Source organism: Columba livia, chromosome 1, assembly GCF_036013475.1.
Source record: "Columba livia isolate bColLiv1 breed racing homer chromosome 1, bColLiv1.pat.W.v2, whole genome shotgun sequence".
Taxonomy (NCBI): Eukaryota; Metazoa; Chordata; class Aves; order Columbiformes; family Columbidae; genus Columba; species Columba livia.
In genome coordinates, this window is record NC_088602.1 from 156,297,294 (window position 1) to 156,319,194 (window position 21,901).

The 21,901-nt window shown below is 39.2% G+C and overlaps 1 protein-coding gene and 1 long non-coding RNA gene across 6 annotated transcripts in view; one reads left to right on the forward strand and one right to left on the reverse strand.

Moving 5' to 3' along the window:
- Positions 1 to 19,536, reverse strand: part of ZFC3H1 (zinc finger C3H1-type containing) — a 41,432-nt gene extending 21,896 nt beyond the window's left edge. For 2 of the 5 annotated variants that reach the window (XR_010467906.1, XM_021281700.2), the window contains exons 1-14: positions 18,826 to 19,535; positions 14,886 to 15,305; positions 11,811 to 11,875; positions 11,363 to 11,561; positions 10,934 to 11,160; positions 9,500 to 9,623; positions 8,344 to 8,441; positions 7,162 to 7,365; positions 6,268 to 6,432; positions 2,359 to 2,496; positions 1,849 to 1,967; positions 1,368 to 1,514; positions 427 to 601; positions 108 to 239 (exon numbers count right to left, since the gene is read on the reverse strand). Coding sequence is in view for 4 of the 5 variants with exons in the window: in XM_021281700.2 (XP_021137375.2) it covers positions 108 to 239; positions 427 to 601; positions 1,368 to 1,514; positions 1,849 to 1,967; positions 2,359 to 2,496; positions 6,268 to 6,432; positions 7,162 to 7,365; positions 8,344 to 8,441; positions 9,500 to 9,623; positions 10,934 to 11,160; positions 11,363 to 11,561; positions 11,811 to 11,875; positions 14,886 to 15,305; positions 18,826 to 19,414 (2,802 nt within the window). In the remaining variant the exon portion in view is untranslated. Of the gene's footprint in view, positions 1 to 107; positions 240 to 426; positions 602 to 1,367; positions 1,515 to 1,848; positions 1,968 to 2,358; positions 2,497 to 6,267; positions 6,433 to 7,161; positions 7,366 to 8,343; positions 8,442 to 9,499; positions 9,624 to 10,933; positions 11,161 to 11,362; positions 11,562 to 11,810; positions 11,876 to 14,885; positions 15,306 to 18,825 lie in introns of all 5 variants that reach the window. The other 3 variants (XM_065040435.1, XM_065040425.1, XM_065040415.1) reach the window with 3 other exon arrangements.
- Positions 19,537 to 20,751: 1,215 nt separating this feature from the next.
- On the forward strand, positions 20,752 to 21,436 carry LOC110355736 (uncharacterized). Its single transcript, XR_002408601.2, has 2 exons — positions 20,752 to 20,856; positions 21,163 to 21,436. It is a non-coding gene; the product is annotated as an uncharacterized LOC110355736 (long non-coding RNA).
- The last annotated feature ends 465 nt before the right edge of the window (positions 21,437 to 21,901 follow it).

Sequence of the window (21,901 nt, forward strand, 5' to 3'; positions counted from 1 at the left end):
TTTGAAATGTTTATATATTTTCCTGAGATCCCATTTGAACTAAGTTTTCTAATCAAAGCTGCTACTGCTTTTCAAGTACAGCAAGGTTTAAAAGCATGCAGGCTTACTCCAAGATGATGTTGCTCCAGTTTTCTTTTCCCAATTTCCTTACTTGCTACTGCTTTTGCTCGAGCAAGTTCTTCCCCATATTTTAATGCCAGAGCTTTTTTTACTGTAACTCGTTGTTGAATTTTATGAATCTGGAAAAAGAAAATAAAGAAATACTACAGTAAGATGCAAATTTTCAGATATGACCACATAATAAAATATAATCAGAAAAGACAGGGGAATTAATGATTAATTCAAAGAAAGACTACTGCCTCCAAAAATCAGGCTTCCCAAGATTTCAAGCTCTAAAAAACAGAAACATTTCAAAATTAAAGTTACTTGTTCCTGAAGCTTCTTGAGAAACATCTTGTTAGCATTCAAAATCTTCTCTGTTGCTTGCAGTTGTTCCGCCAGCTTGTTAATCTTATTTTCAGCAATTCGAACATTCTCTCTTTTTTTGGCCTCTTGTTGCAATAAATGTTTCAGGACAGATTCATCTTTCATCAATAGAAGTCTACAAGCAGAAAAGCTATGTAAGAATTTTTTTTCCAAAGGAACTTTCTCAGAGCTATTGCTGCTCCTCTGAAACACTAGTTATTTAAAACCCAACTCTTCTTCACTTGTCAACAAACAACATTCCAAGTTTTTCTAGGAAGTCTTAACATCCATGACACATTAAATACTGGTAGTACCTATGACAGATTTCCATATCCCAAGTTCACAATGTCAGTGTAAAGGACATGAAAAACATTCTAGTTATGAGGACAAGGGAAGGTAAGCAAGTGATTTATCTTTGATATTGCTTTTAAAATTAAGACATCCAAGACACAGATATTCTCGCTTTCTGTTAAGTAACAACCCAACTCTTAACTTAAGGCACATACACACATTAGCAGATTACATGCCATAGTATTACAATGCAAGAGTGGAATAATCAAAAAGTTATGCATGAAAAGAAGAAAGATAAAGACTTAGATAGATGGGTGTGAATAAAGGCAGGGTGGAAGAGTGTCCCTCAATTTATGTCTGACCAGGAACCACTCGGCTCACAAGACCACACAGAAACAATCACGTGGCAACAGAAGCAGAGAAGGATGCAAAGCACTTGTATTTTCCAAGGTAACTTGGAAGGTGGGTGAAAAACAGGGAAGAGGCGTGCTAAAAGAGAACAGGTGTACAGGAAACACTTCAAACAGCATACTTGTTCTGCAAAAACATTCATTTTTATAAATTAGTCACACCACCCTCAAAGGTAGGACTTATGACAGTGAAACACGTACCTGTTTTTCTCAAGCTTTGCTTCTGCTTCTGTAACTTGTTTTGTCACTACTGCTATTCTCCCAACTCCATCAACTTCACCATCAGAATTTGCAGGGGAAGAATTGTTCCTCAAAGGATCAGATTTAATTAAGCGTTGCTTCTCACGACTAAAACAGATATTAAAAGCAAATATATTCAGTATCTTCAACGTTCATTTCATTGTGTACTCTCAATACTTTTAAAATCTTCAGAAAAGTAGCAGGACAAGATTTCAGGTTAAAATACAAAGAACTTTCCACAACTGCAATGAACTACTGTAAGACAGCACAAATCCAAACACTTTCTTTAGACTCTTATGTTTTCTTACTAAAAACTGAGTAGGGGGAAAGGCCTGAAGGTAACGGCAAGGTTTTCAAACTGATTTTCCTTCCAGTTACAAAATAGACTACTGTGAAGGACTACAAAGAACATACATTTTACTTTAACAATTTAACTCTATACCTGGCAATCTCTTCTTTTAAGAGCCTGTATTCTATCTTCTTCTCTTCTGGTAAAGCTTCTGGAGTTCTCATTGGATCATTTTCTTTTTCTGATTTTGGAGGGGCTTTGATTTTTGAGGCCTGTTACAACAAGGTTCAAGTCAATACTAGTCACACAGCTATTTACTCCTGTTTTTAAGAAGCACTTCAGTACAAACTTAAAGCTGTCCAAGGCTAATCATATCTTTTAAGCCAGTATTTTTTTTCTAGTAATGAAATACGTACTGAATTTTAGTTGAAAAATGAAAGCAAAATACATTAAAAATTCTATCTTCAGGATACCATCTTAACCAAAAAAAATCATTTTAATTACCTTCTGTAATCCAAATTACAATGTAATGGTCCAGATAGGAGTAACGTACTCACTCTTGCCCATTTCTGATGTAATCCAGCATGTCTTGATCAAATTCTGAAGTTTAAACTCCACATACAAAGCAAAGTCACTACAAAATAAAATGCTGATAATGTTTACCTCAACATTTCTCCTTGCTTCTTTTATCATAGATTCCAGACCTCCAAATACACTGTTAGTGGAGTTAGAGGGCTCTCCATCAGACTCGCTATCATCTGAATCATTTAATGTGACCACAACAGACTTGTGTTTTGGAAGCTGTGGGGAGAAAGAAAAAGTTTTATAGCAAGAAGAAAAAGCTACAGAGACAGATACAACTAAGTTTATGTTTACTAGAAGACCAAAAGGAGGTTAATTCCTCTTGTTCACATGGTACACCAATTACACATAATAAGAAAAAAAACACTAAATATTTGTGCATCTCTACTACAAGCCAGAGATACAGTACCCATTCTTGATACTGTAACATGAAAAGTACCCCAACATTTTCAACCTGTTCCCAAGTATCTGCAGCATATTCACATCTCTATGGTCATAACAGACAAATCTCAAAACCTTTGACTCCTATACTTCATAAATTATTTCAAGGGTAATGAAAATTATCTGCCATTTGCAAGCAATTTTTTTAAATAATGAGAGGTAACAATTAATCAAGCTTACACTAGAAATGCTGTGACAGACATACCAGAACCTCCTCATCCTTCAGCCACACAGTTGAGATGCCTCTTGTCCTGCAGTTATACTTTAGCTGACCTTACAGTGAGCTGCTCAGGCAGTTAAATTGGCACAACACTAACAGTACATAAAGACAATATGAAAAAAGATTCATCACTTTTCGCCAACATCACTAACTGAAACAGCTCACTGAGGATCAGATGATTGCCAATTACAGCACAAAGATGCAGAAACGAGCAGATAATTTAGATTAACTTCAAATGCTCTGGAGTGACAGCCTGAAAAGAAGCAACATAGTTTACATTTCCAGGACTGCTCTTCCCATCTCCAGTGTAAGTCTGGGCAATTACACTCAAACAATTAACCTCTACCTCGGGACAGGACCTCTTCAAAACTCTCAAGTCTTTTAAAGTACACACCTCACAAAACTTCCTGCTTTTTCAAGTGAAAAATACACAATTTTTTATATTCTCTTTCTGGACAGTTTTTAGAATAACGACTGTAGCTACTGCTCCTGAATATACTACAGGTCCATAATTTTTATGCCACCATAGCATAGGTAGATGAAATTCCAGTTTGCATCAGTGCAAGAAAACAGAACAAGGCACTGGTCCTCTCCTCACAAACATTCTCTGGCTGCAGCTCCATGGAAACCTAAATTAATCAGGCAAGGCACCCCACCCTTCTCATCTTTAGATGCCAGATACACCCCTTTCCCTTTCACTGGCTCTTGGTATTAAATGACCAAAGCTGCCAAGCTGCTTTGGCCACAGGTGTGTAGGTTAAACCATCCCTAACTGCCTTCCTCCTTTTCCTTCTACAGGAAAAGCTAATAGTGGAGAGAGGGTCAAAGTCAGCTTTTCTCAGGTGTTTTTTTTGATGTGGTTCAGCAAAATGTTTAACAATCAGTAAAGTAATCCCAGGTAACTCCCATCACACTGCCTTCAGTAAGATTAGCTTCTAGTGCAGGGGAACCACAGCCTCAGCTGTAATGCAAGGACCTCTCTCCATGCTGTTCTCAGACGTACTGTCAATCTGTGACGAACAGATCCCTGAGTGTCCACAACTACTTTGGAAACGGGTTACAAGAAGTAATTGAAAAAGTAAACTAGTATCTGTAGACGCAGAGGTCCTCAACTCCACAGAAGAAATCCCAAGATTTGTAAACTTAGAACCTCCTCTAAAATAAGGTACAGTATACTCAAATCTGCAAGCTACCAAGACTCCAAAACTATAAAATCAGATCTCAAAAACCTGAATTTTCGTTTTCTATACCTTTTTGATTTTCCAATTCCTGGATATATCCAACAATGCTCCCAGGAAAACTATCAGTTTTTAAGTTCAAACTTAAATTCTCATGAATTCACTTTTTTTTAGGCTCTACACTACTAAAGGCAAAAAAATCATAAGTATTCAATGCAAATTGTTTCTAAAAGCTTAAGCTAACAAAAGTAATCGATATTATTTTCACATCCAATTGTTTTCACAGAGGATGGAAGTTGTGGCCATTCTTCTGTGAACACTATTTGGCCACAAGTTCTTAACACACACAAACATACCTCTTTAATATATAAATATTCTATATCCCAAGCTATTTAAAGAAAATTGGTAATAAATGCAAAAATGCTTTGTTTCTCTAATTAATTTTTTGTTAAAATTACACTAGCCAAGTCAGCTGATAAAAATACAAGGTATATCTGTCATCGTTAACTAAGCTAACCATCATTAGCAACAGGCACTAAATTTCAGTTGCAGGTTCTTTAACATTTACATAATGCCTTTCAATAGCACGGCTGATAAAATACACTTCTTACATTACTAAAATAAGCCAACAGCTCCCTGGTAACACACGTTCTCCCTCATTTATGCAGCAGCAGTTCATGAGGTATCAGGACAACAGAATATGTGGTAATTCAGAAGACTTACAAATATGTAAGTAAACATGAAATTATTATAGAAATGATTTAAGCATGCCCACATTGAACAATTACTCTAATATCTAGAATTTAAAGTAGATTGTATAGATGGGTATAGACAAAAAAAAAAAAATACATTCACTTTAAGCTTAAGAGCAGAGCGTTCCCACAGAACGGAAAGTAGGCCTTAGAATGCCCCAAGAGGAACATTCAGGTCTGTACCATGTTAAACTTCTTTTTTGCTATTATGGAATCAAGTGACCAAGTAATCATAGAGTCTGTATTTATAAGCAAGAAAGCTGCTGGCCAGCTACAGCTAGATTTGATAGTGATATTATAGTACATAAGATATACAGGGAGCTTGGGCCAAATTTCAAAGATACAGTGATTTAATATTGGTCCATATTTTTGAAATAACCTGTATATCCCTCCAAATTTAGTAAAACAAATAGTTTATTAGAGATACCATCCACTGAGAGAAAGGCAAAGGTATGGACTCAATCATACTATTCATTACAGAATCTGCATGCAAAAGATCTACAAAACCCAAGCTTTGTATGAGGTGTTGTTAAAATGCAATCTATCCAACATGTATGGTTCACTGCCATAAAGAGAACAGAAGATTCCACGGGCTTCCAGTCTGGCATAACACAGGCAAGTATGTTTTTATAACACAATTCCAACAATCCACGAAGATTGCAGACATCACAAATCAAGTGCTAGCTGCACATACCTCCCATAACCATTCAAATGAAGGTCAGGTTACAGAATATGGCTTGAGCTAATGTAATGAAGACTGCCGCAGCATGAAGAGAATACTCTCTTCTGTGTCTTCCAGCCCCACTCACAGACATGCCATCTGCCACCACTTCTGTGCTAGCTCTGATGCTCACACAAAGTTCACTGAAAAAATTCAACTCCCCCTAGAAGGAAAAGTCCTTTTTCCCACCCCCAAGGTTAGTTTTCTAATTAGTTTAGTATGCTGAATAACTTAAGCAACAAGATTGATGCTTCAGACCCCAGTTTAAAAGAAGGAAGACAGTATTTGGTCAGGAGCAGGACAAAGAGCAAGACCACCTCATTTTTTGGCAACAAATAGTGACTACATTGGCTCAGCTACCACTGAACAGCACCCTTTAGGCTATGCTCATCTGGCAAAGAAATTACTTGAGCTACGTATATGTACAGTCTCTTTAAGTTCAGATGAGTGCTAGCATGTTTTGATGCTCTCTTAAGCTGTAAGTTCTTATTTCAGTGTCAAAATCTTTCTAGAAGAGCATATGGATTATGAAAGTTACTAGTAATTCAAATGTTTAACTCAAGCTCCACCATTCTGTGCTATACCACTAGAAAACCTTAAGTCTATTTGCTGTTCATATGAAACAAGGACAACTTCAATTCATGGTCTTATTAATAAAAAGCATCAATATTTCCTTACTGTGATCACTGCTCTTGGAGGCCTGGGTACTCTAACAAACTTTGTATTTTGTACCCGTGGATGAGACACAGTGTTAATACTGACAGCGGAGAGATTACTTCTTGGCACAGACTGCAAATTATCTGGAACAGGAGGGGAAGGTGGACCACTGTTACTTGAGGTTTCCTAAGAAAATAAAACAGAAATACAGTCATAAAAACACACTACACACATCTGTTTTAAAAGACAAGCGTGAATGAGGTTGTTCCATACATGCCTTGGAGCCTGGAACTGTGATTTAAGCAAAGTGTCTAAACATATTAAAAAAAATCTTGCAATTCTGCAATAATATCCAAAAAGACACACAAGAATATGCCAGTTATTCAAAGGTTAACTGAAGAACATCTGTGACCTTTTAATGAGGTCAAAACCAATGTAAATTTTGCTTCTTACTCCAAAAAAAAGAAACACCCCCCCCCAAAAAAAAAAGTCACAGAAAACAAAACACAAAAACCAGAACAGTTAACCTCTAACTCCTTTTGCTAAAGGCTGAAACAACATTAAGCATCTTGTTTTCTAACTAACAGCTGATAAACCATCAACTTTTTTTTCAGAAAATAAAATCCCCATTCCCCTAAACATAATCAATTTTTAGTACCTTGAAGTTTCATAATTCCTTCAGAAATAAAATATAAGCTGCAATTCACAATTCAAAGGGTGTTCCAGGGTGGGTTTTTTTTTTTTGTTTCTTTTGGAGGGCAGAAGGTGATGGAAATTCAGAGTTGTTTGTTTTTTTTTTTAAGTTGTGAGAAAGGCAGCATAAAATAAAGCCTGAAATCCTCACTTAGCAGGCTGCATTTAAGTTTTGGTCAAGATTGCCATCTAGAGGTTTACATTCAAAAAACAACGGAGTACCTCAGATCTGAAAGCTCGTTTGTTGGCTAGAGACTTGAGTAATTCTTCTCTTAAGAGCATCTCCTCTTCCTCTTCCTCATCTGCAAATGGAGGCTTTGGTGGCTGTTCAGGTTCTTCAGGGGGAAGAGGTGGAAGAGGTGGAGGTGGCTCAAGAGAAAGACAAGAAATACCCTCCACATAAAGTTGGCTCAAAGATGGTACAGGCTGAGATAAAAAGGAAAAAAAGGATTTGAAACTTCAAAATTACAACCACTTTATGATTATTTAGCAGAGGTTGAGACAAATTATTTCATGTTTTAAAACTAACTCAAACTGCTGTGTATTTAGACCACTGTCAAAGGCTGCTGCTAAACAGTATGTAGTTATTCAAAGACTATGAACAAAACAACAAAGTTACACTTGGATAATACAGTAGCACAGACATACAAACTAAACATAAATGAGAACTCAGAACCAGAGATAGTCTAGCCACACAAATATGAGTGACCAGAAATGTTCAAACTGCTTGAAAAACAGTCCTAAATCAGTTTTATGACTACGTCTAAGCTAAAAAATTTACCATTTCCCTTAGTCAAAAATTCAGAAGCTGTCATGGCAGGGAAACACAACTTTCTACTGCTTTACTAAGAAGGGTAAGAATCATTCAGTGAAGAAAAGTAGCTGGAAAAAAAACACGTGAATTTCCACATGGACTTTAGGTGAGAAGATAGACGGCATATAGACAAAATGCACGAAGTTTGAAAGAAGGATTGTGATGAGCTACATTTTTGTTTACTTCCACCCACCCCAGGTAACAAGTCAGAGAATAAGCATATCCACATACAGGGCCCAGAGATAAGAGGCAAAGTTGCCTTGCACTAACAATTCCAATTCATTAATTTTCCTTACGTGCTTCAGGCAATTTTTGCTCTCTGTTATGAAACAGTGTAACTCTAAGAATGGGGAGGAAAGTTTTAGCTCAAACAGGGAGAACTTCCATTAAACATGAACTGGATCAGCCAAAAGACACCTAAAATAAGTTTTTAGAAAGCAAACAAGTCTATCATATAGTTCCAAGGGAATCACCAGAGAATCGTATTACAAACAGAATGTAAATTTAAACCCAATTTTAGTATTAGAAATAAGATGGGAATTAAGAATTGTCAACATCTGAAACAATACATACCCTTCAAGGTTACTTACTAGAACTGGAGGTGGCAGTGGCAAGGAAATTGGTGGTACTGGAGGTGGAAAATATCCTATGGGACACTCATAGAAAGGAGGCTGCACTGGAGAAGATGCTGTAATTAAAAAAGTACTGTGTGTAAAAAAATATGGCAGGTAACTACTAAGCATCAATTCACGCTTATCACAGAATGACAGAACGTTAGGCGTCGGAAAGGACCTCGAAACAATGAGTCCAATCCCCCTGCCGGAGCAGGAACACCTAGATGAGGCTATGCAGGAACGTGTCCAGGTGGGTTTTGAATGTCTCCAGAGTAGGAGAATCCACAACCTCCCTGGGCAGCCTGTTCCAGTGCTCTGTCACCCTCACTGTGAAGAAGTTTCTTCTCAAACTTAAGTGAAACCTCTTGTGTTCCAGTTTGAACCCATTACCCCTTGTCCTACCACTGGCTGTCACCAAGAGGAGCCTGGCTCCATCCTCGTAACACTCACCCTTTATATATTTGTAAACATTAGTAAGGCCACCCCTCAGTCTCCTCCAAGCTAAAGAGCCCCAGCTCCCTCAGCCTTTCCTCATAAGGGAGAAGCTCCACTCCCTTAACCATCTTTGTTGTCCTGCGCTGGACTTTCTCCAGCAGTTCCCTGTCCTTCTTGAACTGATTTACTGCAGCAGGAGAAAATGTTTTCACTATGCACCAATTGGAAAAGTAACACCAGACACAAAGTGCATTTATTTCTTACATATACGCATATAAAAAGAGTAGTTATCTGTCCTTTTCCTGCTTTATATACAACATGCAAGTACAAGCAAAGAGTACTGCTGGGGGAGGGGGGCAAAGAGACCACTGGAACACCCCAGCACCTCTTTGCAGAACTCCTGTCCATCTAGTCAACACCCTGAGACTCTTAGTTTCTACACAGCTGCTTGGGAATTTAAAAGAATAAACTCTCCAGTACTGCAATGAAAATGGTATAACATTGTAGACCTTGAAAATACTACTACAGTAAAGGCAGGGAGGAAAGAGCATTAAAACAAGACAGAATTAGCTCACCTTAAAATGGAAGTTCTGTAACTGTCGCATTTCAAAATAAAGATTTTCCTTGTAAAATGATAGCTCATTTCCTACTTTTTAACTATTTTTACCAATCACCATATAAGAAAACTAAGTCTTACCTGGAGAGTTAGTTTCACTATCTGTATCCATAGCAACTTCATCATAATTATCATATTGATACATGCCTCCTGCCCTATCTGTAGACTGCTTATCCAAAGACCATCTCAAGTCTGTATCTGAAGACTAAACAAAGAAAAGTGTATTTTATTTAGTTGGTCTTTTTAAACACCTATTAGGTCATTATGTATCTGGTAAATTGCCATGGTTATATATTTCTGAAAGAGAATTAAATACTTTGCTGTTTCTCTTAATCTGTCGTGGCAATTATCAGAAGTGCTTATACTAGCCTTGTTAGACACAATACAAAATTGCACGAAGATCATCTTCACTGTTACAAAGGCTGTGCGTTTAGGTGAAACATGTTGTGCTGACATCTCAGGCAGAGAATCTTTCTGTTGTCCCAGATGGAGCCACATATCACACTGAAACATGTCCAGAGACTGTCAACTAATAAATCAGATTTCTCAAAGAAGGCCTAACACTATATGGGTGCCAACCAATGTTCAGTGAACGAAGAAAATGCGCAGAACATGAAAGTGAGATTTCTTACACTCCTCAATTTGTATCTTTCAGAGGCAGAAATTCTGGTAGCTTTCAGAATTTCTGCTGTTTACAGTTAAAACACATTTAGCCTTCATTTTCCACTCATCATTATTATAAATGTGATCCTTCTATAACATGACCTCAAATAGGGAGGTCCATTTCTCTTAAGAGTTTCGCTTCTCACTCCAGCATCAGTAGCTCCAAACACTAAAATAATGTAGCTACAGCAGCTATACTGCTTCTATGACAAAAGAATTAATGCTGAAGAAACACTGTACTTTTTTTCAGTAACGTTTTAGAGACACAACATTAGTGATTCAAGTGTCTTTTGCCAATCTCAAGATGATAGAATGAAGACAGCCCATAAGTGAAGCATGATGACCACTGCAGTCACTATTTCTTCATAAATTTAACACAATTCTGAAGCTGAGGTAACTCACTATCTTTTGTGTGTGGTCATATTTTGTAACTTGACAAATTCAAAAAATACTACAAAGAAACCAAATCTCAGGACAATTTGAAAGAAGCAGACCACTGAAGTTGTATAAACACAAGAACTTTGAAAATGTAGACACGAAACTGCAATCTGACAGAAGAAAGACAAGAAGGTTTGTTTGTGTTAAATGACAGACTGATCACAACGTTCAAAATATCTTTAGGCACAAAATATTTCACCACTGACTTGCAAAATCATGCAAAACTGATTTTACCAAACCCAAAGGGAATGTCTGTCTAGCTTGGGATTAAAACACTGTAAACACTGAAATATTTTGAGCTTTTCTTTTAAGGGGGCCAAGGGGAGGAGGGACATAGAGCCAAGAGAGGCATAAAACCAGAAATCACTCCTGAATCACAAATATAACACCTGAAAAACATAATAAATTTGTTACCCTGCTTCTCGATCTCCTCTTTCCTCCAACTAGCTTCATAAATCGATTGTACTGCTCTTCTTGATTTGAGAGGTCCCTGATTTTTCTGATTTCTTCTTCTCTCTTTCTTCTCTCCTCTTCCTCTTCTTGTTTCCTCTGATCTTCCTCTTTCTGACGCCTGTCTAGCTCCTTTTGCTGTTGCATCTTCTTTGATGTCTTTGTCTGTTGTTTCCTCAAAGTTTGCTTGCCTTAAAAGAAAAAGATACACGATTAACTTCACCTTACCTAACAGGTTCCCCCTAATCCTAGATTCTTCATGAGCTTTGAGTAGATGTATGGGCTCTTAGAACGATTAAAGGCTCACTGCTCAATGTTTCACATAACATTCTATGTTTTTTATTTCAGAGGTCATGACACTGATAGCTATTTCAGTAACATTAAATTTATTACCTGTAGCACTAGGTTTTTTTGTTGAATGTGCTTTTGTACTGGCTTTGACTTTCGGGGTTACACTTTTCGTTTTTGTTAATTTCTCCTTGCTTTCCTTCATCACCTGTTGTTCTTTTTGTTGCCATTTTTTACTAGCAGACTGAAGTGCAAGAAGCCTAAGTTGCAATTCAGACATCTCCTCCTCATCATCAAGCAGCTTCTTAAGAAGAAAGAATAAGACAAGAAGTCAAGAAACATCACTGAATAACTAAACCTTTCTTGAAAAAGTATTTTGAAGTCTGTCCCAAAATTTTTACCAGGAGAAAGCTTAAAGATCTTACTGTAGTGTTATCATTCCGTAAGAATGCACTGTTTCTATTACTGAAACATTTCTGGACTGTAATATGGAAAAAGCCATCAGAGTATCACAATGTAATTATGCCTCATCTACAGAGAAATACTTTCTTACCTTTTCAGATGTAACATCTGAATTGCTAAGCTTCCGCACTGATGTTTGTTCCTTGTCTTCTGCACCTTCCAAAATAAAAATACCGTATTTTTGAATACGCTGATTCTCATGAGGCAAAGCTACATTAAAATGATGCGCAGAATTTAATCCATACAAACTTATTTTACCAGTATCACTGGTACATAGTGTAAAACAGAATAGCAGTTATACATATGAAAGCACATCAACAAACAATAACAGAAACTTGGCATGTCTGATGAAATCCACATCATAGCGATGCCACAAGCCTAAGGTAAGATTTGTCATTTTTTAATAATTCTGTCTTAAGGCTGACACGGACTTCCTCAAGCAGAAAAACACACAGATTTGGAGACAAGGGGAAGAGATTACTTCTTGCCATTTGTTTTATGCTACCATCTCATATCTGCTGCTGTCCTGAGCATCTCATATTACACTGGCAGCTATTCTGAGTAACTGGTCAGCCTTTTGCAGAATTAAAGGCCCAAAGCTGCAGTAAGAACACTCTCGCTCCATTTCATGCTGAAGGACAATAGAAAAGAGTTATCCTACGGAAATTAATAATAAATAGTAATGCTTTCCTGTTAAACATCAAGATGTTGACATACTAATTTGTCAGACTGCCCAAATGCCTTATATCCATATATATATATATATATAAACACACTATTTTATATATAATATACATAATGCCATATATTTACACTATTATATAATTTATTATAGCTACTAATTATTAATATACGTGGTAGAAAAATTACAATTGTATTGACATAGTTTATACATAATCAAATATATATGCCTATGTGCATCAGAGAAAGGAAACAGAGAGAAGGCTGGAGATCTTTTGCTATATTAGTCTTTCTTCAAAAAGATTCATTCCCACACACAATTTGAATTTATAGAAAATAAGTTTGTACTCTGTAGAGCTTTTACTCTTCCTAGCATTTTATAAAAAGTCACATTCACAAGGACACAATTTAAAATACACCAAGATCTTACATCTAAAGAAAAATTACATGTAGCAAATGCTCAGTGCCTTCCTGCTTACATATGCATGTATTTTCTAAAACGACACATACAAAAGGAAGAAAAATAATATCTAATACCCATATGTGTAATAAAATACAAAACAGTTATTACACTAAGCAAAGATCCTAACTAGATCACAGGACTGAAGTAGAGAGACACAGATGGTACACTAGTTTCTGTGATGCAGACAGACATATGCAGGGACATACTACACAAACTAACATGGTTTTTCAAAACAGAAGGGGACAACACGGGCAGAACAGACTAATGGGCAACAAGGGAAGGAAAGCGAGGAATACAGTAAAGCCTCTGTCAGAGCTGCTGAACCACAGAGAATGAATTCTGAAAGCACCAACTTCCCTGAGTTTCAAGATAAGTTCTTCATCATTTAAAAATAAATATAACGGGAAAACTAAATGTCACATATTTCCTAATACATGCATAATCAAGTAGTATACATTCCTTTGAGGTACATGAATCTGCAATAGCTGAAATCAGCTGAGCTGTTCTACTTTTGAAACCTGTATTACATTGTCATAAATGGCCACTCATACATCATCTGCTTTCAGATCATTTTCATGTCATATATTTGAGTGGTGTGCAAAAACTAAGATGTTCTTAACGTGTGTGCTATAGTGGCTATTTTCACCATCATATGAACTATATTTTCAACTTCAGTGTTTCTCAGTTTTGAAGCTGGATTTTGTTTGAGACTGCTTAGCTTTTTAAACAGCTCTTTTACTTCTGCCTTGCTATGTTCTCTTCCTGCAGGCTACTGGTTTTTCTTCTATGGTCAAAATCTGTTGGTTTAGCCTATGTCTCTCACTATAAAAAACCTATATTACCTCTTAAAGACTAATAGAACATATTTTTTTCCTTTTTTTTTTTTTAATAGTAAAGACGTAAGTGGAAAAATGCCTAGGATGAGGTGGGGTTTGACTACTAAATATCAGTCTTCTCTTTTGATTTCTTTACAGGCTCTGTCTTCTAAATTCTCATTCTGAAGTTATGTGTAAATCATTCTGACTTTCAGTGTTCTAGCCCTAACCTTCTTCATATTCCTACCAGTTACTCCCCTGTGTTCTTAATCCGTCCATTTACTACTTTGCCTCTTCCCACTCAAATTGATAGTTTACACACATTATCAAATTAGCTAACACAAGATGACAAGTGATATCCACGAGCACACCCTCAACCACAGCAAACACTTATTAGAACTAGATGATGCCTCAGAACAGGAACTTTGAATCTGCAGCAAAATAAGGCAGCTAACTTAAACATAAGCTCAAGGACTTTTATGACAGGTGAGCTGAACACTGTAACTTGTTTCTTGCTAACTGGTTGATGCATCTGAGCAATCATCCTCCTTGAGCTGCTGTAAAGAATCACCTGTACAAGATACTTATTCTACCCTTCGGCTATATTTCCTCTACTAATCCTCTCTATTTCTGTGCCATGATTTCTTCTCTATTTGTGAATATCATTTATGATCAAATTCTGGTGAAAATATCTCATAGAGGCTCGTTACACTGAAGAAAACAAACAACAAAGATGAAATACAAAAGATTATGTCTATACATGTCATCATTTCAGCTTAAAAAAACCCACATTTTGCTTCTTAAAAAAAAAAAAGGGAAAAAAAACAGAAAGAAAACCTTAAGCCAATGATTTCTGCTATGAACAGCAATTAAAACCTTCAAGTCTTACCCTCATGCTTTTTGCCAAACTATCCGTTAGTCGAAGAAAACATTAGTTAAAAAAAAAAAAAAAAAAAACGCAAACATGCATCCAAGCATGTTTATGTAATTCAAGGAATTACATTTAATGTACTTAATTCCTGTTTTATGTAACTTAGTTACATAAAACAGGAATTAAGTACATTAAATCTATAACTTAAAACATTTAACACTTTAATAAATTTAGTATTTCAATTAAAGTACAACTTTCCCCCACACTGAATAAATATGACAGATAATGGCAAGTAAAAACAAATTTAGAAGCTAAAACAACTTCACAAGTATTTACCTTGGCCAGATTCTGTGACTTCAGATTTTTGTGATGGCTGCTTTGTTCCTTCTTTGCCTTTTTTTAATCTGCTCCTCTCAGCTGGAGTAGTCAGTTTCTGTCTGAGAGGTTTCAGTTCAAATGCCTGAAAGGCTACAACCGGATTTTTCTCCTCAGGAGATACTTCTTTTATAGCATCCGTTGTAATACTGTTATTTTCTACAGTTTTTTGGTCCTCAGTGTCCACTTTTTTATCATCATCTTGCTGTTCACTTTCCTCCTTGTTGCTCAAAGCCAGTCTTTCATCTTTATTAATGCATTCAAGCTCTAATTGTATCTGCTTATACTTCAAGAGCAGATCCTCAAAACTTTCTTCCACGGAGTTTTCATTTTTAGAAGAGTAGTTCTGCTTTCTAGAGGGGGACCTTCCAAAAGTTTTGGCTGAATTACTGGTCAAGAAAACTACAACAAAAACATGTATAACCTTAGCGATACCACTGAACTCTAAATCATGACAAACAGAAGATCCCCCTCATATACTTTAATTTACCTTAAGGCTAGCTTGAAAAATATCCCTTATAAATATGAGCAGCATGCAAAAGATACATCCCTTATTACATATGGACAGATTAAACGAACGTTTTCTCAAACTAACAATTTGAAATACCCTACTTATGACAAGAATTTCTTGAGTTGCTGAGAAATCTTGACTCTTGCTCACACCATCCTCTTAGAAACAACAGCTGTAATGCTGAGAAGGCTCCCTATCACAAAGAGTAAGTCAGATTTCCAGCATTCGTAACTCAAGTATTGACTCCCCACCTGACATTCTGGAAGAGACAGGTTAAATTCACACTCATTTTATCCTTTCATAAAATGCCAAGTCTAGCCACAGCACAATTATACAGTGCAGTAACTCTAGCTCAACAAAATAATCACAGAATAATCAACATCTGAAGGGAATAAAAACAGGTGGTTAAAGACTTGCAATCAAAACCTTTAAAAAATGCTAAAAGAGGATTGGGAATTACTAATTACTCAGAAAAGCTTGCCTATCCATGCCCAGGGGACAGATTTGCTTGAAAACACCTTGACCAAAGGCAGGCAATGGTTATATTACAGAGTTTAAGTTCTCACTATTAGAGGTTCACTTTCTCTTGCCTTAACCTGACACCTGAAAGGCTAAACTATCCTGTAAAATACTCATGCTCCAGGGGAAATCTTTTAGGATACCAAGTCAGGTTTGACTCGTTTGACTTTCAGTATCAACCCTGCTGTGATAACAGCTGACTCACTCCCAGTTATGTGAAATGCTTTTTCAGCAATGTCATCTCTTAAACCAATACATGGAGTAAAACTAAATGCTAAAATAAAGTGTTCTCTGAATGCAGATATACTGAATCCAGAGGAAGATAAATTTATATTTGTATGCTGCTCACAACATTCATCAACATCTTGGATGTTCTGCTATGTTAACTTGTAACATAAGAATAAAGAATCTTGGTACGTATCCTACAAAAATAACTTCTGGAATGTTTTGCTAAACAATACTTTCTTAAGCATCAGCATAAAAAGCAGAAACTAGTAAACTACATAAAATCCAGAAGGCAATCAAAGAATCTATAAACATGCTGGACATACTAAGAGCTGTGTGCAGTATAACAGCAAATTGTGTAATAAGTGTATTTGCCAAATCCACTTCCAACACATTTCTACTTCCAAAAAGACAACTATAATAGTGATTTTGTGAGTCACAGCAAACTTTGAAGCTAATGAAATTATTTAACGTCATTTATAAAAATAAGCCTATTATTTGATATATAAATACTTCAAGAGCTTCTAGAGTCATCTGAAGTTGGATAACAAGACAAAGCTTTGAAATATTTTTTGTGCTTAGGACGCTACAATTTCTAGAGCTCACACAATCAAAATTAATCAGAAATTCTGTGCTTCACATATGTAGAAAAGTTTCCGTGGTTCTACACACATCATGCAAGACTACATGGAGTGTTGTGAAAGGCAGACACGCACATATGCATTAAAACAACAGTTATTCTTCAAGTTTCAAGGATAAAGAAAAGAAGTCACCTCTCTCTCTTATCAGACAAAAATTTCACTTTTGGGAAGGAATTCCAAGTACCACTCCAGGCCACAAGCCTCCTTGTACCAGTTGATGTGAAGGTCTCCTCTGAAGTCACATGCTCATGAACTATGCCCCCATCACCACTAATATTAGCAACACAGAGGCACCTTAATATTTAGGAATCCTGTAATATTGACTCCTTTAGGTGGCAAGGATATGAAAATTACAGACAAGAACTTACTTAGAGAAAATCAGGGGCCTTCCTTAACTATACGATCCATAAACAACTGAATGTCAGCTGTTAAAGAGCAGAAGTATTAGAATCTTCTCTATCACGCTTACACAGAAAAGCAATCTTAAGTATCAGGGAAAAAAAGACTGTAATTTTCTCCTTTTGAGTTGAAAATGGAATTATCAGTTTCTGAATGTTCTTTTAATTACAAGGGAGAAGGAAGCTCTATATCAGTATTAACAAGCATTGCAAGGTCTGTTCAGGACAATCAATGCATTTGTCCTGCAAATTACTCATTACACAGAAAGGAACCATTTCCTAGGACTTAGAGCAACACTGCACATTAAGAGACTTAAAATCTGTTTTCAGCACTAGAACTGTCTCACTGTGCGACCTCAGGCAAATCATATCTTCATGTGCTGCCTCTTGAGATAACATCCTTGAACAAAGAGCTCTTATGAAGATTTCAGTAATGCTGTAAGTTTACCAGATGAGACTAAATAAAAACACCCTTTTATCACTAGTATTCCATCCACATTAAAAAAAATGCACACATAAATCATCTTGTATCTAAAATAACATAAAGGTCCCGTAAGTAGTTTTCAAAGCTCTAAGTGCTGGGTCAAGTAGGAAAAATTCCAGTTCCTTGCATCAACCAGCACAGTCAGCAAACAGTGCACATCCTTTGACTGTTGGTACAGAGAACAATAAAACACTGCAAGATTCTGAAGAATAGGTTTTAACCACCAGTAGTCTCGCTCAGTGGTTTTTACACTTGTCTACACTTTCAGTTAAGCAACAATGTAGCTACATCAAGTTTCAGTACCAGCCTGTCCCTGAGTTACAACTGGAGTCGATTCGTCACGTTTTTTCTATGGCAAACCTGGAAAATGAGAGGAGCTTTCTTCCATCACTTTAGCAGTTCCTACTCCTAAAAGGAAATATCAGAGCTCTACTAAAAGCTACCTAACCAACCCTAAGAGCAATCAGTGGAAAACAACCTACGAGGACTGCCTGGTATTGCTTTACAGAGAAATAGCACTTCCTTATATGCTAACTCCCATGTAAGCCACATTATGTGCATACAGTCCCAGTTTAACTCAGGTTTAGCTCTAAAGTTAGCTTTAGCTATGTGTAATAGCCTCTAAAGGGCTGGAAGCAAAACTGAAAAAACAGTGGATCCCTTATTGCCCAATAACGGAAATTAACAAGCTTCAGGTTTTAGCTTTACAACTGTGACACTTTAATTATACACATTAAAACTGCTGCACCAAAGGCTGACCCTGCTTCAAAATAGTCACACTTGGGGCTAGAAAAGTAGTCAACTGGCACCCAACAGACTAAGGCTTTGTTTAAGGCTATACTTTTTCTTTTTTACCCTACACGGGACTGATCAGCCAGCATACAAGCCAGGTCATGGCAGTAATCCGGCCTCCCAGCAGCCTCTCCTTGAGAAGCAGCGCCTGCTGCCCCAGCCAGCCCCTGGGACTGGAAGGAAAGCGTCCCCGCCCTCCCTTTACCGCTACGGGATCCCCAGCGCCAGGGCGGGAGGAAGTGCGTCCCTTCCCAGGGCTTTCGGCCACGTCCCGCGGCACTGACACACCCCGGCCCACCCGCCTCCGCTCCCTCTCACGTCTCAAGGATACATTTCCGAGGCGAGGGCTCCCTCCAGCCCTGGCTGCCACTGAATCCGGCACCACCTCCCCCTCCGGGCGGCCTTCCCGGAGGGTTGCCTCCCCGATCGCCGCCGCCTCGGCTCCTGCCCCACCACCCTCCGCCCCCGTACGGCCGGCCTCGGAAGCGGAATCGGTCCAAGGCATTGTGGCTGCGCTCCCAGAAGGAGAGCCGGGGGCCCGTCTCGGAGTGCGAGCCCGACTGCATCCGCGGCGCCGGCATGGGCGGCGGGTGGGAGCGGAACGAGTCCTTGGGCCGGTACCCGCCGTGGCCGTGCAGGTGCCCCATCTCCGGTGGGGGCTGGTGCCGCGAGCGGGGGAAGCGCTGGCCGGAGGAGCAGAGGGAGGCGCCCCCGCGGAGGCCGGCAGGCGGCCTGCGCCTCGAGTAGGGCCTGCTGCTGACGAGGCTGCCGCCTGGCTCAGAGCCACCGCCGCCGCCGGGCCTGAAGCCGTTGTTGTCATCGTCGCTGATTTCGCCGTCTTCCAGCTCCCCTTCTTCCTTCGGGGAGAGCCCGCTAGGATCCAGTGTCGCCTCCGCAGGCGCGGCCTCCGCGGCCGCCATGGGGCCCAGGCCAACGCTCTCGGCTCGGCTCCGCTCGGCCCGCCCCGGCCGCTCGGCCGCTTTCGTTTCCTGCGCAGGGCGGCCCGCGCCGCGCCCCCTCCCCGCGCTGCCCCAGCCCCACGCGCTCTCACGAGACCACACCCCGTCCCTCCCGCTTGGGAAGGGAGAGGCGGTGCGTCAGAAATAAAAGAGAGGGGTGGGGCAACTCCGCGAGCGCGGAGTGTCCTGGGTAATGGAGTTCGCAGCGAGCCCGTGTGAGCAGGGGGCGGGGAAAGCCGCTGGCTCAGCCTATAGCGGGGCTGTGGCGGGGGGTGGAGGCCAATGGGCGTTCTACCCGCCATGTTGGTAGAGGAGACCGAGCGGGGAGGCCGCCATCTTGTTGAAGGGAAGCGAGCGGTCCGGAGGAGGCGGGTGGTGAAACAACGTTGACCGGCTGTGCTGCTCTCTACTGCAAGATTGTCAAGGGCAACTTCACTTAGCAACGTCCGGGTCAGCGCCAACGATGGGCGCTTATGGGGCAGGAGCCCTTGTGGGTGCTTATTCCCATGGGCCGCAGACTCCTTGAGACCACGTCTGGAATATTGTGTCTGGTTCTGGGCCCCTCAGTTCCAGAAGGACGGGGAACTGCTGGAGAGAGTCCAGTGCAGGGCAACAAAGATGATTAAGGGAGTGGAGCATCTCCCTTATGAGGAAAGGCTGAGGGAGCTGGGTCTCTTTAGCCTGGAGAAGAGGAGAATGAGGGGTGACCTCATTAATGTTTATAAATATGTAAAGGGTGAGTGTCATGAGGATGGAGCCAGGCTCTTCTCAGTGACAACCAGTGATAGAACAAGGGGCACTGCGTATGAAGTGGAGCACAGGAGGTTCAACAAGAAACTTCTTCTCGGTGAGGGTGACAGAGCACTGGAACAGGCTGCCCAGGGGGGTTGTGGAGTCTCCTTCTCTGGAGACATTCCTGTGTAACCTCATCTAGGTGTTCCTGCTCTGGGAGGGGGATTGGACTAGATTGTATTTTGAGATCCCTTCCAATGCCTAACATTCTGTGATTCCTTTTCCTTTGGTGGGGCCTATGTCCTGCGGACCACCAAACGCCACACAAATTTGCTAAAGACAAAAAGCAGTGGGTGTTCTGGCAGCACCCAGCACCCTGGATAGGCGTCGTTAACCCAGCAGCTCTGTCTCAGAAGCCAGAGTGCTGTTAAAATGATTAAGAAGACGGTTTCTGGGAAGCCTTCCTGACCTGTAATTGCTTTGAAGTTCAGATAGGCCCTAATGGCTTCTGTGACAGGAGTAAAATGTAAGCATCAGAGAGGGTAAAGCAATTACTTAAATAATTTGTTTTAATTTCACTTAGTTTAGAGTATTCTGGTGCTACCTTTTTTTTTTCAGGGACTTGGCCTCCTACCAGCATGTTGTCAGAAGAGCACTGATGGCTTACTTGGGTAGGAGAAACTTTTTAAATAAAGCCTTTCAGCCTTTCTAAGTCAAATGGTTGTACCTGGAAAACTCCCAAAACTTGCCTTTCAAAACTAGCACAGTCCCTGAGCATTTCTTTGCAATGATTATGCATGCTAAATGTCTTTGCAGACTTTCTATGGTTTTAAAACTTGGAAAAAGACTGCTGCCTTGTTGTGCTTTTCCTGAAAGTGAATTATGAAGGGGTTTTGTATAGGTGAACTACAAAAGCACAAGTACCAAAATTAAAATTCAGAATAATGTTACTATTTATTGTTCTTCTTTCTCTCTAGGTTTTCTTTAGATCCAACAAGAATAGGAGAGTGGATAATGTGTATGCTTTGTAAAGCACAAAATGTTGTGCCGAACAAACTTTTCTTTGCTCGAAACACTTTGCATCCTCTTGTTTTAACCGAACTGGACAAAGTACATGACTTAGAATAGATACATTTTCAATGACTTGGCTTCACACAAAACTCAGGGTAATGGAAGGTGTATATGATATCCTTAATTTCTCCTATTGAAAACAGTGTGGATTCTATTAAAATATTTACAAGAAACAATAAAGCAAGTTAAAAGTTTGCCTTTTTATTTTTTAAAGGTATTCATCATACTACAGTAGTGTGTTATTTGGGTCGGTTCTTCTATTCAAATAGATGTTACCTCTAGAAATGATGCTTCCTCGGTGGCTTATGCTGTTTTACATATCCCACAGTACTAAAAACATCCTCAAAAGGCCCACAGATGTGACACAGGACCCACGGAAAACTGAAGTATCAGCTAGAGGTTGGTCTAGTTTATTAAACGGTGCTTGGTGCCTGTGTTTGTGTCTGAAATTTGATCTGCTGTAGTTACAAAGAAGTTTCAGTATCACTACATCTAAGCTGCAGAAGTTTCCCTCCCAGCAGATGTTTTCTTACTTGGGCATTTGAGAGCTTTGTATATATCTGGTTCCAGTTTGCTTTGCATGATTACCTTTATTAGTATCAGCATCTTTTAGAGTGGGAAGGAAGACATTTATAGAACTGCAAA